The following is a 16,202-nucleotide window of genomic DNA, read 5'->3' as shown; positions in this document are numbered from 1 at the left end:
TACCGTTTCAGATGGATGCTAGCTTTTATGGCTAATTCAGGATTGTTCTGTTTTTTAGGCTATTTTGGAGTTTAGCTTGTATTCTAAGGTACATGCTAGCTATGTTGGCTAGTTTTTTTTGTTTGTTTGTTTGTTTTTGGCTGTTTTGGAGTTTAGCTACCGTTTCAGATACATGCTAGCTATTTTGGCTAATTTAGGATTTATTTTTTTGTTTTTTTGGGGCTATTTTCGAGTTTAGCTAATATTTCCGCTGTATACTAGCTATTTTGGCTAATTTCTGATTGTTTGTCTTTTAGCCTAATTAGGAGTTTAGCTAATATTTCTCCTGCATGCTAGCTGTTTTGGCTAATTCAGAATTTTGTCAGGTTTTTTTGGGCTATTTTGGAGTTTAGCAAATGTTTGCGCTGCATGCTAGCTATTTTTGCTAATGTAGGATTTTTTTTCAGTTTTTAAGGCTAATTTTGAGTTTAGCTAATATTATAGCTACATGCCAGCTGTTTTGGCTAACTTAGTCTTGTTTCAATTTTTTAGGCTAATTTTTTATATTTTAGAGACTATCAGCTTCAGCGTTTTTTGCTATCAATTTCAGCATCTTCAGCGGCCAAATTCAGCTTACATAATTTACACTAGCATTATTGAGGTTAATGCTATATATCTATTTTTTCGTTAGTTTAATGTTAATGATGGTTAAGAAGTGTGCTTTATATCCAGTTTGCGCATGACCCCATTAGTCGACTAATCTGAAAAAAAATTGAGTGATTAGTCGACTATTAAAATAAACGTTTGTGGCAGCACTATTCACCTTATGGTGTAAAAACAAATTAGCTGCTTTAACGTGTGGATGAAATAATTGAGTTTAAAGCAGTTTTTTTTTGGACACTTTTTTATGAAATTCAGAACCATTAGCAGCTGAACGTGATGACTTTTCGGCAGACATTTTTCTCATGTCAGGCTGCAGAACCCGATCTTGAAAATCTACCACTTTGTGCCCTTCTCACTGCTGATTGGTTGATTCCAGCTAAAGCAAAAGTAAAGTGAGGTGATGAACTTCCAACAATCCTGTTCTACGGGGACAAAGATTCAGAAAACTGCTGATCCAACACAGTTTTTCCAGTTTGGAGAGCGTCACATCTGTGTCACGGTGTGTATCATCCACACACCATCAAAAAGCTGCTTTTTACACCAACACTGTGGTAAAATAATCTCATGAAGTCATTTTCGCTAGACTTTAACCATCAGAGCTACTAAAAACAAGAGTCACGGTTTACCGTCAGGGGTTATTAGATTGTCTCCACGGGAACATAATCAGCTCTGCTGCTAAAACCAACAGGAAAGAAACAGGATTATATTTGCTATTATAAAATCATCAAAGATGTCTACACTTTTGTGTGGAGTTCAGGTAAACTACGTGGAGGGAATGTCTTAGTCACTTGCAGCCAGGAAGTTGACAGTCCAGGTGCTGCAGGTTTTTGGGTTGTCTGTACCGGACAGGAGCGGCTGGATCTGAAGGAGAGCGCAGTGGCAGGTTGGGTAGAAAACATGTAGGACACCGGCCCTCGATTAGAACCTTATAAGCCAGAAGGTTTTGATCATGACTCGATTTCATCTTTTATCCTTAAGGTAAAGCAAAGACAAGATGTTGAAATCTGTTTTTAAATATCGATGTGACTGAATTAGAGCAAAGTCTACATCCTCTTTCTGACTTAGTTTCTTGTTTCGCCTCAGACGGCACAGATTCCCGTAGAGATGATGAGCTGATGGTTGCACATATGGGAATTGTACCCTGAGGTGGAACCGTGCCAACATATGGGCAAACGACCCATGATCTGCTCATGGATCCAGTAATGAATGCAAACACGGGACACGAGGAGCCAAGGACAAACACTTCATTTAACCGTAACGGCACCACAATGTGACCTCCTTTCTTTCTGGTAAACCTTTGGCCGGACAACAGAGAACAATTCTGCAACTTTGACCTTTCTGTCAAACCGTGTTTTTATCATTTAAGGAAATTTGAATCTGTTCAAAAAGAAAAACTGTTAGGAGACAAAAATGCACAGACTGTTTTCCATCGAGCCTAAAAAGAAAACTGCATTTCACAGATACTAAAAACAATTCACACAAACTGACAATCAAATAAAAAAGAAACAGACGGCAAAGAAGAAAAGGTCAGATTGATGTTGGGTTCTTCATTAAACCTGCCATCAAACAGCAGACACAAACACAACGTTAGCGAGTAAAGACAATTTATGATAATAAATGAAAGCCGCTCGTCAGCCTGAGGCAACAATCCACTAATGGATTATTCTGCAGTTCAAGTAAATCAGAAACATTTACAAAAGCAACACTCACACAGGGACACGTTTCTGCTCTCAGACAGCAGAAGAGTTCAGATCCACTGTTTTATGACATCACAGAACCAAGATGTTTGAGGATCAACTGCAGGAGCAACTACTGACTTTAACAACAAGGACTCTTATATTTTTGCTTAAAGAAATCATTATTTTATCTTTTAATTTTCTTCCAGAAAGTCTTTTTTAAAAAAAACGTTTTGTCGATCATCCAGATCCTCTTCAGAAGTGTCTTTGACCTCCTACTGATCCATGTTTTTCCCAAAGTTTCTGCCTGACGTTTGGGTCATGAACTCTGACCTTTGGGGACCTCCATCTTCTTCTTCTTCTTCTGCTTGGTCGTGTCAGGAACAACGATGAAACAAAACTGGACGTCACGCAGCGAAGACTCAGAATGAGGAAAAGGCAGCGGAACGTGAGGCCAGAAGGACATCAGGAAGTCTGATAGACATTGACTTGAGAAGCTGTGATGAGGAGGTTTATGGAGGTCCAGGGGAAGATCTGATACAGTCCCAAATCATGATGTTTCCACCCCCATGCTTTACAGTGGGTATGGTGTATTTTGGATCCAACTCAGCTTCTTTCTCCTCCAAACACGACAAGTCTAGACTCTATTTTGGTTTCATCTGATCATAGGACATTCTCCCAATCCTCTTCTGGATCAATCAGGTCCTCTTTAGCAAACTTCAGACGGGCCTGCACATGTACTGGCTTTAGCAGGGGGACACGTCTGCCACTATAGGATCAGTGGTCCTGTGTGTCTTCTATTTCCTAATAGTTGATTTCTTCACACCAAGCTGCTGCAGATTCTTCCCAACCTGGTGCTGGTCAACAATTTAGTTTCTGGTGTCCTTAGACAGCTCTTTGGTGGAGTTAACGAGTGGATAGAGAGGATCCTCTAACAGAAGAAGTTGAGACAGAAATCTTTCTTGTTTGTAGGAGACCAAATACTTATTTTCCACCATAATTTACAATCAATTCTTTAAAAATCAGACAATGTGATTTTCTGGATTTGTTTTCTCATTAGTTGAGTTATACCTATGATGAAGATTACAGTCCCTTCTCATCTTTTTAGGTGGGAGAATTTACACACGTGGTAGCTGACTGAATACTTTTTTGTCCAACCATACCTACTGGGTACCACATAAATACCCATTAGGTACCATACCTAAAAAGGAAGCGTTACTCAACATTCTTCTGGTTCTTTTGGGTTTGCATCTACTGCGAGTCTTTGAATTTACTGGCAGTGCTGTTGGAGTTGTGTAGTTGGAGTAGTTGAATGTAAGGTGAGGGGGATGATGAAGAAAACGGGGCGGAGCCTGAAAGTGACAGGTTTGTCACTCCTGGAAGGTTTTTTGTAGTCCAATTTTCTCTGCGTGGATGGTGGATCTCTGTGTGGTTGTTTAGAAACTTAAAGCTGCAGTAACATCTTTACTGATCAGATCTACAGATCCTTCCTGAGCAAAACACTCATCTTTCTTAATCATCTTCGCTCTGTTTTGTTCAATTGTGGTAATGATTTCCTGATCCTGAATTCTAAAGAGTGAAGATTACTTATACTAATTACTTTAAATACTTATACAAAACGTATATACTTATGCTAATTACTTTATATACTTATACTATACGTATATAGCTATAGTTCTAATACCAGTTTTTATAATTATACTATACTTATATGAATATACTTATACTATTTACTTTATATACTATATATATTATACTTCTTATACCAATTACTTAATATACTTATACTATACTTATATACATATAGTTATCATACTAAATACTTTATATGCAATAGTTATATAGATATACTTCATATAATAATTACTTTGAATACTTACACAATACTTATATACATATACTTCTAATACTAATTCCTTTATTCTATACTTATATACGTAAACTTCTTATACCAATTACTTGATATACTTATACTTTACTTATATACATAAACTTCTAATACTAATTACTTTATATAAATATACTATACCTATATATATATATATATATATATATATAGTTCTTATACCAATTACTTTATATATTTATACTATAGTTATATACAAACACTTCTTATACCACTTACTTTATATAATTATACTATACCTATATACATATAGTTCTTATACCAATTACTTTATATATTTATACTCTACTTATATACATATTCTTATTTTAATAATCACTTTTTATACTTATTTTATACTTATATACATATACTTTGTATACTAATTACTTTATATACTTATACTACACATATATACATAGAATTCTTATACTAATATAGTTTAATGAACTTCATTTACGTTTAGTTGTCACACTTGAACAGCAAAGTCACCAAAAGCTGCAAACCCTGATAGAGAACTGCGGCTTTGCATGTCTCTAAAACACACAAAGAGTCCCACAATATCACAGCATGCATACTGCAGCTGAGCCTCACACAGCGCTGCTCCAGTATAACCTGCACACATGACACAACAACTACAAGGAGAGTTTTTGTCTGCAGTGATGAGTTGACGGTGGCTGAATGGTTCTGCGGCACTGAGCTTTAATGAAGCGCCTCAGCGGGACAAACGTTTGCGAGTAATCTCTCTTTTCTAAGCTGCTTCCTTTTTTCAAGAATTTGCAAAAACGTCCAAGCTTCGGTAGAGTCTGGTTTCCTGCACTGAACTCAAAGTTTCAACAACAGAACCTGCAGGATAAGCTTCTTGTTTCTTAGATGAATGAAGGCAGCAGTTTGAAATAAGCCGCCGCTTATTTCTCAGCTTTCATTCTTCAGCTTTTCATCTGTGACATAACTTTTACCGCCGCCGCGGCACGAACAAACAAACGAGGAGCTATCCAGGATTCAGGCTGAGCTAGTTCTCCCTCTCCCTCTCCCTCTCTCTCTCTCTCTGGGGGCAGGGTTTCTATGACAGCCCCTTCCACGATGTTTCTGTGTCTCTGTGACTGAGCTTGGAGGCTCATTGTCCCGCATTAACCCGAGAGGGGGGAAAAATTAAAACAAAGACATAATTAGGGGACCTTTGTCTTTTATAATTGTCTTCAACATCACAAATATGATCTTTTTGAAAACTGCATTTCTGAATAAAAAAATACTCAGAAATGCAAATTTAAGCTTAATTTTCTTTAAAGAGGCCAAACCATGAAAAAACAACTTTTGATCTTTTAAGTATATTATACTGTTCATTCCACTCTATAAAGAACCCAAAGTGGTATTTTGGTCCGTTCACGCATTTCTAAGTAACCCTTTAAAAACCCTCATTCTCAACAGCAGCTCCTCCCATACCCACGAAAACGAGCGGGTCCTCACGTGCTGATGTCATGATGTGAGACGGCCCCTTTCAGGAAGAGTCTGCTGCGCCCCCGTCTTTCTCCGCAAGAAGCGAAAGGCAGAGAATCAGAGATCGAGTTGTTTTACTTCCGGGTATGAAAGGAGTCCACAAAAATAACTATTTCATAATTAAGTAGTTTTTTAGTGTTCCAAAGGTATAAGATAATTTATATAACATGTCAAAGTCAAGGCCCAGGGGCCGGCTCTATTTTGGAGTTTAGCTAGTATTTCAGCTGCATGCTAGCTGTTTTTGCTAACTTAGACTTTATTCCGTTTTTTAGGCTATTCTGAAGTTTAATTAATATTTCAGCTACATGCTACATGTTTTGGCTAAATATTTTTTTTCTTTTTTTTTAGGTTATCTTAGGGTAATTTGGCATTTAGCTATTATTTTAGCTGGCTATCAGCTTCAGTGTTTTCAGCTATCAATTTCAGCATCTTCAACTAACAGTTCAGCTTACAGGATTCAAACTAGCAATATAGCAGGTAATGCTATATTGCTAGTTCATAATTATGTTAAAAAGTTACAGTTTTTAAGTTATAAAAATGTAGTTTTAGAGTGTTCAATAAATGTTTGTCCTGTTCGGCCGCGACCTAAAGTGTGCTTTGGATTTTGGCCCCCCGTGTGATCGAGTTTGACACTCCTGATTTATACGGATATAGTTTACTATGAAAGATTTGAGGAAATCATGATATGGGCCTTTTAAACATGTCCTCCACAATCAGGAAAATGCAACGAATGTGATAAAAAACAACATAATTTTCATCAGAGTGGATCTATGGCTTCATGGAAGAGACCTTAAACTAGATTCTCTGACATTCCTCATCTTTGAAGCTCACATTCTGAATGCTTCTCTTTTATATCCACCAAATCACACACAATCACAGACTCACACACATGCAGATTGGATGGAGCCTTTTGATGCTGTCATGGTTTAGTCCAGGTCACAGATCAGAAGCATAGCCCTGCTGAGGTCTTGAGTCTGATCCAGATAAACTTGTTTTTCTATTGGCGGGGGGGTTATCTCTGATTTACAGTTGACTGATTTCACTGCCTCTATTCCTGTCAGCTTGACTTTAATCCACCTTTAGCTTTATGAGATGCAACATTTACAGACCTGTCTGATGACGTGCAGCATCTTTCCGTACGAGTACACGATGACGCCGAATGGCAGGACCAGGCAGAAGGTGAACAGGCAGATGATGTAGGAGATGTTGTTGGGCGTCTGCGTCTTCCAGTCCACCGAGCAGGTGGTGCCGGGGCCCTCAGGCCCATAGCGGCTCCAGCCCAGCAGCGGCGGCACAGTCCAGGCCACCGAGTACAGCCAGGAGAAGCAGATGCCGCCCAGCGCCGGCCGGAAGTCCCTGCCGTCAGCCATGTTGGGCGTCATCATGGTGGAGTAGCGCTCGTAGGACAGAACCGCCAGAGAAATGAGCGAGACGATGCCTGGAAGACAGAGACGCTGTCATGAACGGGCTTCAGGATTACAGACACTCAGTCAAGACGATTTTCTGGTGGCTTTGATCATCTTGATGGTTTCTAATCTGCGTTTGTGAAGCTGCAGCTCATCAGCGATAAGATCAGAACCACTTCCAGCAGGATGTCCGTTCACATTTGCTATGAAGATGATTCAAGTAACAAATCAGTCCCTCAAAGACGCCTCAAATTTGAAATAATTCATTAGAAGTGACAGGTAGATGTCGTTTGGCACCAACTTAAAGGTGGGTTCCTGACGCCTTTACACCTCAATGTTTGAGCCTTTTTCAGTCTCAGGGCTGCAGATACTCTTGTTTTCATGTTTCATCTGTCGGCTCCAGCGCCGCATTAACAGCATTCTGCACAAAAGTCCGTCACGGCCCGACTTCCTGCCTGAGGAGAAGGAAGTGATTGTTCACTCCAAGGTGTCAAAGCGTCTGAAGCTGAATCAGTATTAATAAAAAATAATGATAAAACAGATATAGAAACTTAGTTTTTACTTAAGAGTGGATATTACAGGAATTCATGTAAATATGTTGAAAAATCTCGAAGAAAATGTCTACTTTTTACACTTAGAATGCTATTTTTTTTTCATGTTTGTATTCTCTTTTAATAAAAAGGACTGAGCTGAAGTTGCTGAAAATTTAGCTTTTTATTTCTGCTTCATGTTTTTTTCACCTGACTGATCATAATTCAGCTGATTCTACTTCAGGTAATTATCTCAGGTGTATTTAATCCCATTTTCTCCACTTTCTGAGTTGTTTAGGCTTAAATGTTCAAATTCAATTCTCCACAAAATCCTCTTTTCCTGACAAATGTGAAAATCTCTGAAATTATGTGAAGGTTTTATTTGAAAAAAAATAAAAACAATAGAGACTTAAGAGTTTCAGTCTTTCAGCTTCATTTGTTTTAGTTTATTTCACGGTGTAACCATCTTTCTTTGCTAAAAACTTCCCTTCAGAAGAGAAAATGTTTGCAAGTTCCAAAACTTGTAAGAGGAATTTATATCAAGATATTTTTTTTTAATCCTTGAACTTCTTCATTGTTGCTGAACTTTTACTTTTTGTCCTTGAACATTTTCTGTTCAATATTTACATGGTTATTTTTTGAAGGCCTTCTGGGGACGGACTGTAAAGTCTTCCTGGACTTTGATGTTTTTCAGAATCTCACATCATGATTACAAACATGTTCAAAAAGTTCAGATTCTCTCCTGAAGTAGTAATAAAGTCTCTGCAAAAGTCTCAAATTTGTCTTCTCAAAGTCGTTTTTATGACTTAAAGTGAGTAAAATGTGGGAGAACTGATGTTAAGGAGTGAAACTGTGAAAAGAGACTAAAGAGGAATCTACCATCCTGAAGGAGGTGGAGGGAGTGTTTTAGGATCCTGGAAGTGAAGCAAAAATGTTTTCATGACTTCTACAATCTGTGGCTCTATTATTCCTTTATTGAGGCTCTGAGCTCTAAAGAAAAATACTAATGATTCAAATAATTGATGAGTTAGTTAAGTTTTGCAATTTCTGTTTAGCCTTTTAGTGTGTCAAACCACAGAGACAAAACAAAGACAAAAGTTAATTTACTGTCGTAGACATTTTGTAGAAATGTTCTTTAAATGTGTTTTTATTGTAATGTTTTTAAATAAAAGTCTCTAAGTCTTATATTTTGGTAAATTACTCTAAAGTGGTGACAATGTCAAACAAATGGAGTTTAAAACAGTTAAAAAGGATTTGAATTTTGTGTTTTCTGCCTCACATTTTTAACAATGAGACTAAAAAGCTCAGTTTAGTTTCAATGTTTTGAATTTTTTTTTTTTATACTTATATTTTGTTTATATTTGACAGTAAAAGAAGAAAAATGATGCACCAAAATCCTAAGGACAAAAAACACCATGTTTGACTATCTTGATTTTATTGTGAAGTTACTCAACTGCAGGAAAATCTTAATTACCACGGCGTATATTTTATTTTGAAAGTACTTGTGTGTGTGTGCTTCTGTCAAAAGTAAAATAAATAAAAACAGCTTTAGAAACACATAGACAGTGTTGATATTCAATACTGTATTGCAATATTTAAAAGCTACTGTCTTAAATAATTTGTAATTGGCACAAAAACATAAATGTTGTGTATTTTCTAAACAATAATGAATTTTGGTCTGTAAAAACTGGACCAAATGGTTCTTTTAGTGTGAGAGGTTGCAGACCCCTGGGCTAAACATTTGCCTAAAATTTAGTGAAAATTCAACAGAATTATTTCAAACTACTGGAACTGAAGATCAAACATTTTTGCATTTTAATACGTTTTTGGCTTTTATTAATTTCTCTTTAGATTAAAACTTATTTTTGATCATTTATTGCTCACAGAACCGATTTCCTTACGGCCAGATGTGTATTTGTCATTAACAAAAAAGAGCAGAAATAATTAAATCTGTTTCATTCCAATTTGGTTTAGTTGTTGATTGAAACAGAAAATTCCACCTTTCCTTCAGAGTTTTCTTTGCATGAAACTAAAACTCCATCCGCCATCAATGTGCAGCTCAGGGTTTCACCTCTGCTGGAGGGACTCGTGACTGGAATCAGAGCTAGTCATCACCTTCAGGTTAACGTTCCGGTCCTGAGGCTCTTCACCTGCCGGCCATAATTACAGATAATCAGAGCTCCACAGTTCAGAGCTCTGATTGGCTAAAAACTGAACACCACGATTTGGATAAAGAAATATTTAAAAATGTAGTTTTAATCTAAAATTCTTTAATAAATGTCCTCAAATATATAAATAATGCTACAAGACCAATTTAATAACACTAAAAACATGATATTAATTGGAGTGGATCTTTAATGACAATAAAAAATTATTTTTTCATTATTTGTAAATTACATGTTAAAATGTGGGCGTGGCTAAAGTGATCCGGTCCATAGAGCTTAATGGAATTATCTAGTTAGAAACACGGTAATGAAACAAAAAAACGAATGAAATTCAAACCTTAAACTCTTTTTCATCAAACTGCAGGTTCTAGATCTTTGATCTTGATTCAGGTTTGTTCAGGTCAGACTCGCCTTGCTGTGTTTTTTTTTTCTTTGTGACATTATGTCACGCTATACAGGTAAAGAGAATACTCAGCAGGATTTAGAGAAGCAGAACTAATGGAACACTTTACTCATTCAGAGCTCATTAGTCCTGTTTAAATGAGTGGTTCCTGAAGGCGTCACGCTGCGTTTCAGAGCGCAGCGCTGCAGCTTCAGCCTGGAGTTTGTGGCCTTGAGCTGCTGCTGTTCAATCAGTTTCTATAGTTACGTCCACACTCACAACTACGTTAGAAACTAAAGCTTATGAGACAAAATCAAACTGTCCTGCATCAAAAACGGGGAAAAGATTCTGTTTGAGTGTCGGGAGTTTTCACTAAATAAACGTTAAAAGATCGAAGGAAAAGATGCTTCTGATCTGGTAAAATTGTGATCAAATCGTTTCTGGACTTCATGACTTCACAACAAAAACTTTTTGTGATGAAAGTTCTCTGTTTACAGAAGAATGGCTAAACCAGAAGAGGAACTTCAGGAATGTTTTTACGGAAAACTGCAATTAAAAAACACCAAATCACAACAAAAATCCTGTTCTGATTGTAAATTCCTGACACAAAGTGTTTTTTTAACTCCTGATATTTTCTAGCTTAAAAGTCTCTCAACGAAGTAGCATAAATGACAATAAATACAGTAAAAGTTAAAGAAACAAACTTCGTAAAGAAATCGAAAACAAGCCAAAACAATTATTACAGATTACTGGAAATAAAAGAAAAAGCATAAATCAATAAATAAGATAAATCCACCACTCTTTTAATGTTCCTTCCGACTTTAAAGCATTAATTCTTGCTCGTTTTACAGAAAAAATATTGATTGGTGGTGAAATAAATGCAAATGTGCACAAAAAAATTATGCAATTATCAACGAATCCTGAAATTAAAATGTTTGTTTATGAACTCAAGGACTTCTCCATTAACCTGCCAGTGTTATTTATACATCCAGAAGTTGTAATGTCATGTAATTGTACTATTATTTGTTTTATGTACTATTATTTCACAAATTGCTGCCTCTCGGCCAGGACTCCCTTGGAAAATAGTTTTTTTTAATCTCAACAGGACATTCCTGGTTAAATAAAGGTTAAATAAAATAAATAAATTATAAGTTTATATATTTTTTGAGCGTTCCAGTGTCAAAGCTGTGACGTTTAGGCAGATAATCTGTCTGCTGGAGAAAAGACAGATTTATCAGAATCCCTGAAGAAAGCAGCAGTAAAATCTGAATATTTTGAGATAAATTTAACATTTTAACTTTTATAACTGTCTGAAAACTTTGACTAAAATCAGAAAACATTTAATAGTTTTTAATGTATGTAGAGTTACTGCAAAGAAATTACAGTTTGTCCAAACTGTATTTTAGCTGTTTGTGACCAAAGAAAACAGAACAGGTAAAGTCAAAAGGATCAAATCAGTCCGTTTCTTTGGTTTCTCTGGTCTTCTGCAGACTGCAGAGGTGAACTCTACATTTCTAGGTTCTGCTTCTATCTGCAGTTCTCTCCACAGCCACAAGTTTTTCTATTAATCCCCTGCAACAATTGTACAGCCTGTACCCAAAGCCTGCTGGGAATTCCCGCCCCTAACTCTGGCTGTGATTCAGACACGGCCCACTTTGATTGTCCGGCATTTTAATGAGTTTTTCACCTGCGGCCCGGTTCTCCTGCGCAATGGATTCATGTTAAAGGAAATGACCTGCTGTCCTCGTCCTGAGTCAGCATCACAGCTAATCATCTTTCATCGTCTCTGCACTCATTACATGCCCTCTTTTTATTTCTCTTCCTCTCACTTTTCTCCTTCTGACCAATCGGGAAGCAGTTGCCCCGAAATAAAGTTTTTGTCTGCCCCCTCTGCGAAATCTGCCCCGAATCCACAGAAAGTAATGCCACTAATATGTGAGGAGGATTCGGGATATATAAGGAGGCCAAAGAAAGTAATCTGGTTTCTGTAATCAGGTTATGAGGTAACCTGAAAATGTGAGGTGGATTCATCCTCAGCAAAAACAGATTCAAGAAATTGATAGAAAAAGCTTCAATTGAAAAAGGCAAAAAATTCTGCCAATAAGCTAATTTATATTTTCAGAAAAAAATCTAGTTTTATCAAACTACTTTATTTTTTTACTTTTTCAGTGAGAGTAGTCGTGAGTCGTGTGAACACCTGGAGACTTTAGAACCTGCGTTTATGTCCGTTTACATCAGCTTTTCATTGGAAGAGGTTCTTTGAACAGTTCGTACTTTTTTAACAAATTGAAACCTTAAGTTAGTATTTGGAAACTGTTGACAAATTCTAACCATGGAGGAGCACCAGAAACAGTTTCTGTTTGGTTCTGATTCTGGTTCTGATCAAAAGAGTATTTTTCTAAATTGTGACAGAAAATGGAGGAAAATCTTCTAGATAAAAGGATCTGGATCCACCGACACTCAGTGACAAACTTGTCAACAAAGTCTCATTAATGAGCTGAACTCTCTGCAGCTCAGAGGATGAAATGAGGACCGGTTCTGCTTCCGCTTTAATCCAAACAGACTTGTCTCATTTCTGTTTAGTCAGACTCAAAGGATCCAATATCCAGTTTAATATATAATCCTGTTGAAAATTTGATGCGCAAAGGTTGAAAGTAATCAATTACATAAACTGCTGGAGCCGTACTTTGTGCGTTTCTGCTTTAAATTCCGTTTTTGAAGCTCCAGCTCTGCATAAACATAAATCCCAGCAAACAGACTGAACAATTGAAATCTGCCTCACTTTGAGTGCTTTTATATCAACCAAGAGTGCACTGGAAATCCATTTATATGCAAACAAATTGCTGGAAATTGCGAGCCTGTAGCCCAAACTTAATGTTCCTGCCATGCAGATGCTGCAGCTTTATGTGAATTCTGAAGCCTCGACTCAGACACAGCTAAATCTTTTCCTCAGGCTGCAATTAAACCTAATAAAGTTAGATCTTAGCGCCTTTTAAAGGCATCAGCATCAAACCATCCACGCCTCATAAGACGTGAAGCAAACTGACCGAGCAGGGCTTTTATTTGGCTGCTTGTTTTTGTTTTCGTCCACTTTGGGATCAATTCCAGTCGTCAATCTCTGAAGCTTCATGAATGTTTGATGGCCATCCCTCCATTCCTGCAGCCTGCCTGAGCCGGTGAGACCACGGCTCTCCTGGAACGTCCACAGCGGATCATTCACCGCTTTTAATCTTGAATCTCACATTTTTACGGGAAACACAGACAACTTCATAGATGGCATCAACTGCATTAATGCTAGAGTGAACTATGTAAGCTGAATGTTGTTGCTGAAGATACAAGAGCTAATAGCTGAAAATGCTGAAACTTAAAGCTTGCTAAAATATTAGATAATTGCCAAATTTAGCGAAAAAAAGGTCTAATTTTGCCAAAACAGATGGCATAGTCCAAAAGCATTGGCTAAACTTCAAATTAGACTAATAAAACTGGAAAAATGTCTAAATTAGCCAAAATAGCAAGCATAATGCTGAAATTTTAGCTAAATTCTAATCTAGTCAAAAAAGCTGAAGAAATTTCAGATTATACTAATATTTAAGCAGAAACGTAAAACATTAGCCAAACTTAAAATTAGCCTAATAAAACTGGAAAAATGTCTAAACCGCCAAAATAGCTATCCTAATGCTAAAATATTAGCTAAATTCCAAATTAGCCAAAAAAAGTCTAATTTTGCCAAAACAGATGGCATAATGCAAAAACATTAGCTAAAGTCCAAATTAGCCTAATAAAACTGGAAAAATGTCTAAATTAGCCAAAAAAGCTAGCATAATACTGAAAATTTAGCTAAATTCTAATCTAGTCTAAAAAACTGGAGAAATGTCTGATTTTGCTAATATTTTAGCATAAACGTAAAACATTAGCCAAACTTAAAATTAGCCAAATAAAACTGGAAAAATGTGTAAATTAGCCAAAATAGCTAGCAAAATACAAAATATTAGCTAAATTCCAAATCAGCAAAAACATTTAGTTTACCTAATGTTAATGCTAAAACATTAGCTAAACTCTAAAGTATTCCAAAAAACTGGAAAAATATCCCAATTTGCCAAAATAGCAAACATAATGCTAAAATATTAGCTGAGTTCCAAATAAATAAAAAAAATGTCACATTTTTCTGAAACAGCCAGCATAATGCTAAAACATTAGCCCAACTCTAAATTAGCCAAAAAAGGAAAAATGTCTAAATCAGCCAAAATAGCAAGCTTAATGCTAAAAATTTGCTAAATTTCAAATTAATAAGAACAATTCCATTTTGGGCCAAAACAGCTAACAGAATGCTAACATATTAGCTAAACTCTAAAGAATTCGAAAAAACTGTAAAATTATCTAAATTAGCCTTAAACGGCTAGAATGTTGCCAAAAAAAGGTAAAACTTCCAATGATCCTAAAAACTCAGGAGATGCTGAATGATCTGAAGTTTGTGTGTATCTAAAATTATGCAGAGACTAGTTTCAAAGTACACAAAGTTTTTGAAGGATTTGAGCAATTTCTTATTTATTTCCTTTGTTCATATTTTGCTCAATATTTCAAAAACTATGACGTTTATGAATAAATACTAAAAATACAAGCAGTAATGTCCTGAATGAGCTGAACGTTTTGATATCAAGATTGCTGAAATCATTGAAAGTGCGATTGAGTTTTTATGTGCCAAAAACGTACAGAAAGCCTTTTGGGATGTCTGACACTAAAAGTAGAGTCTCGTTTATCAATTTCTCTTTCCGTTAAATCAGTTTGTGTTGAAAACTGTGGCCTCATCGAGATCCGGAAAAGAAACGTGATCCAAAAGAGACTACAGGCGACATGTAAATGACCCTGAACTACACGCGCTCTCCCCCATGGGGAGGCCAATAATGGAGAGGAGCTGTCAGACAAAAGCTCCTTCCTGCAAACTCCTCAGAGGAAACCCGAAAACCAGCTTCAGGAGCAGCAACATCCAACTGCACTTTAATTTAAAATCCCCCTGAAAAGGTAAAGCGTGTAAAGTCAGAAAGATTTGACTCTGTTGATCCTGAAGCTCCAGAGAAAGAAGAAACAAACTGAACCCGGACAGCTTTATTTCACCCATTAGAAAGTGGAAAAATGTGACTCAGAATGATTTGATCAGAGTTCTGCTAAAAATCTAATTTTAGTTATTTTATCTTTTGCTTGTTTAACCCAAATTAGATTTTTCACACTTGACAGTTCAAGAGTTTAAACATTTGTTTTAATGACTTTTAAACACCTCCAAGAAAAAGAGATAAATCCTCCAAATGTTATCGGAAGTTTTATTTCTACTACAAATAAATGACGGTGGATCCAAAACAGCAGATGAATGGAACAAAGCTGAATCTACAAAGAAGTCCCATCAGTTCTGCATTTGACCCCTCCCCTGGGGGAGTGGTGAGCTGCAGACACAGCTGCCTTCAGGAACCATTTGGTGGTTTAACCCCCAATCCAGTCTCATAACATCAACCGTCGAGGCATTGGGTCCCATTTTTAGAGTCTGTGGTATGATTTGAACCCAGGACCTTCTAGTGTCAGGGCGGACACTCTACCACTAGGCCACACAGGACAGCTCCACCAGCAGGAGCAGATCCAGATGGTTTAAGGATGACACTTCACACCAAAGTAAACAACTCGTAGAGGAAAAGATTTGAATCAAAATGCAAAACTTCCTTTGCTAAAGTCAGTGTAGAACCAGACGCCTGTTGGTGATGTCATCCATGACCAGAGTGGGGCGCTGAAATTAGGTTCCAAGTAGGAACCGTTATGATTTACGCGGTTCTACTGAAACCAGAAGAAGCTTCTGGAATCGGTTTCTCATTTAGATTCATTGAAAGTCTATTTGTTTTAGGACATGTCAATCACTTCTAGTCTGTTCAGGACGTTGAAGTTCTAGCCAATCGTTCTGCCTTTCCTGGGGCAGCCTGCTCGGGTCTCCTGAACTGTGATGTTTTACTTATTTTCATTGAGACAATAAGAAAAAATG

General features: G+C 36.8%; 1 protein-coding gene across 1 annotated transcript in view; it reads right to left on the bottom strand.

Moving 5' to 3' along the window:
* The window catches only part of LOC112151069 (pinopsin), a 51,225-nt gene that overhangs the window by 29,551 nt on the left and 5,472 nt on the right, over nucleotides 1-16,202 (bottom strand). The window contains exon 2 of the mRNA XM_024279715.2: nucleotides 6,810-7,138. Within this exon, the coding sequence (XP_024135483.1) occupies nucleotides 6,810-7,138 (329 nt within the window). The remainder of the gene's footprint in view (nucleotides 1-6,809; nucleotides 7,139-16,202) is intronic.

This window comes from Oryzias melastigma, linkage group LG20, assembly GCF_002922805.2.
Source record: "Oryzias melastigma strain HK-1 linkage group LG20, ASM292280v2, whole genome shotgun sequence".
Classification (NCBI taxonomy): Eukaryota; Metazoa; Chordata; class Actinopteri; order Beloniformes; family Adrianichthyidae; genus Oryzias; species Oryzias melastigma.
The sequence above is the reverse complement of the archived record's forward strand: the minus strand, read 5'-3'. Positions and strand labels throughout refer to the sequence as shown.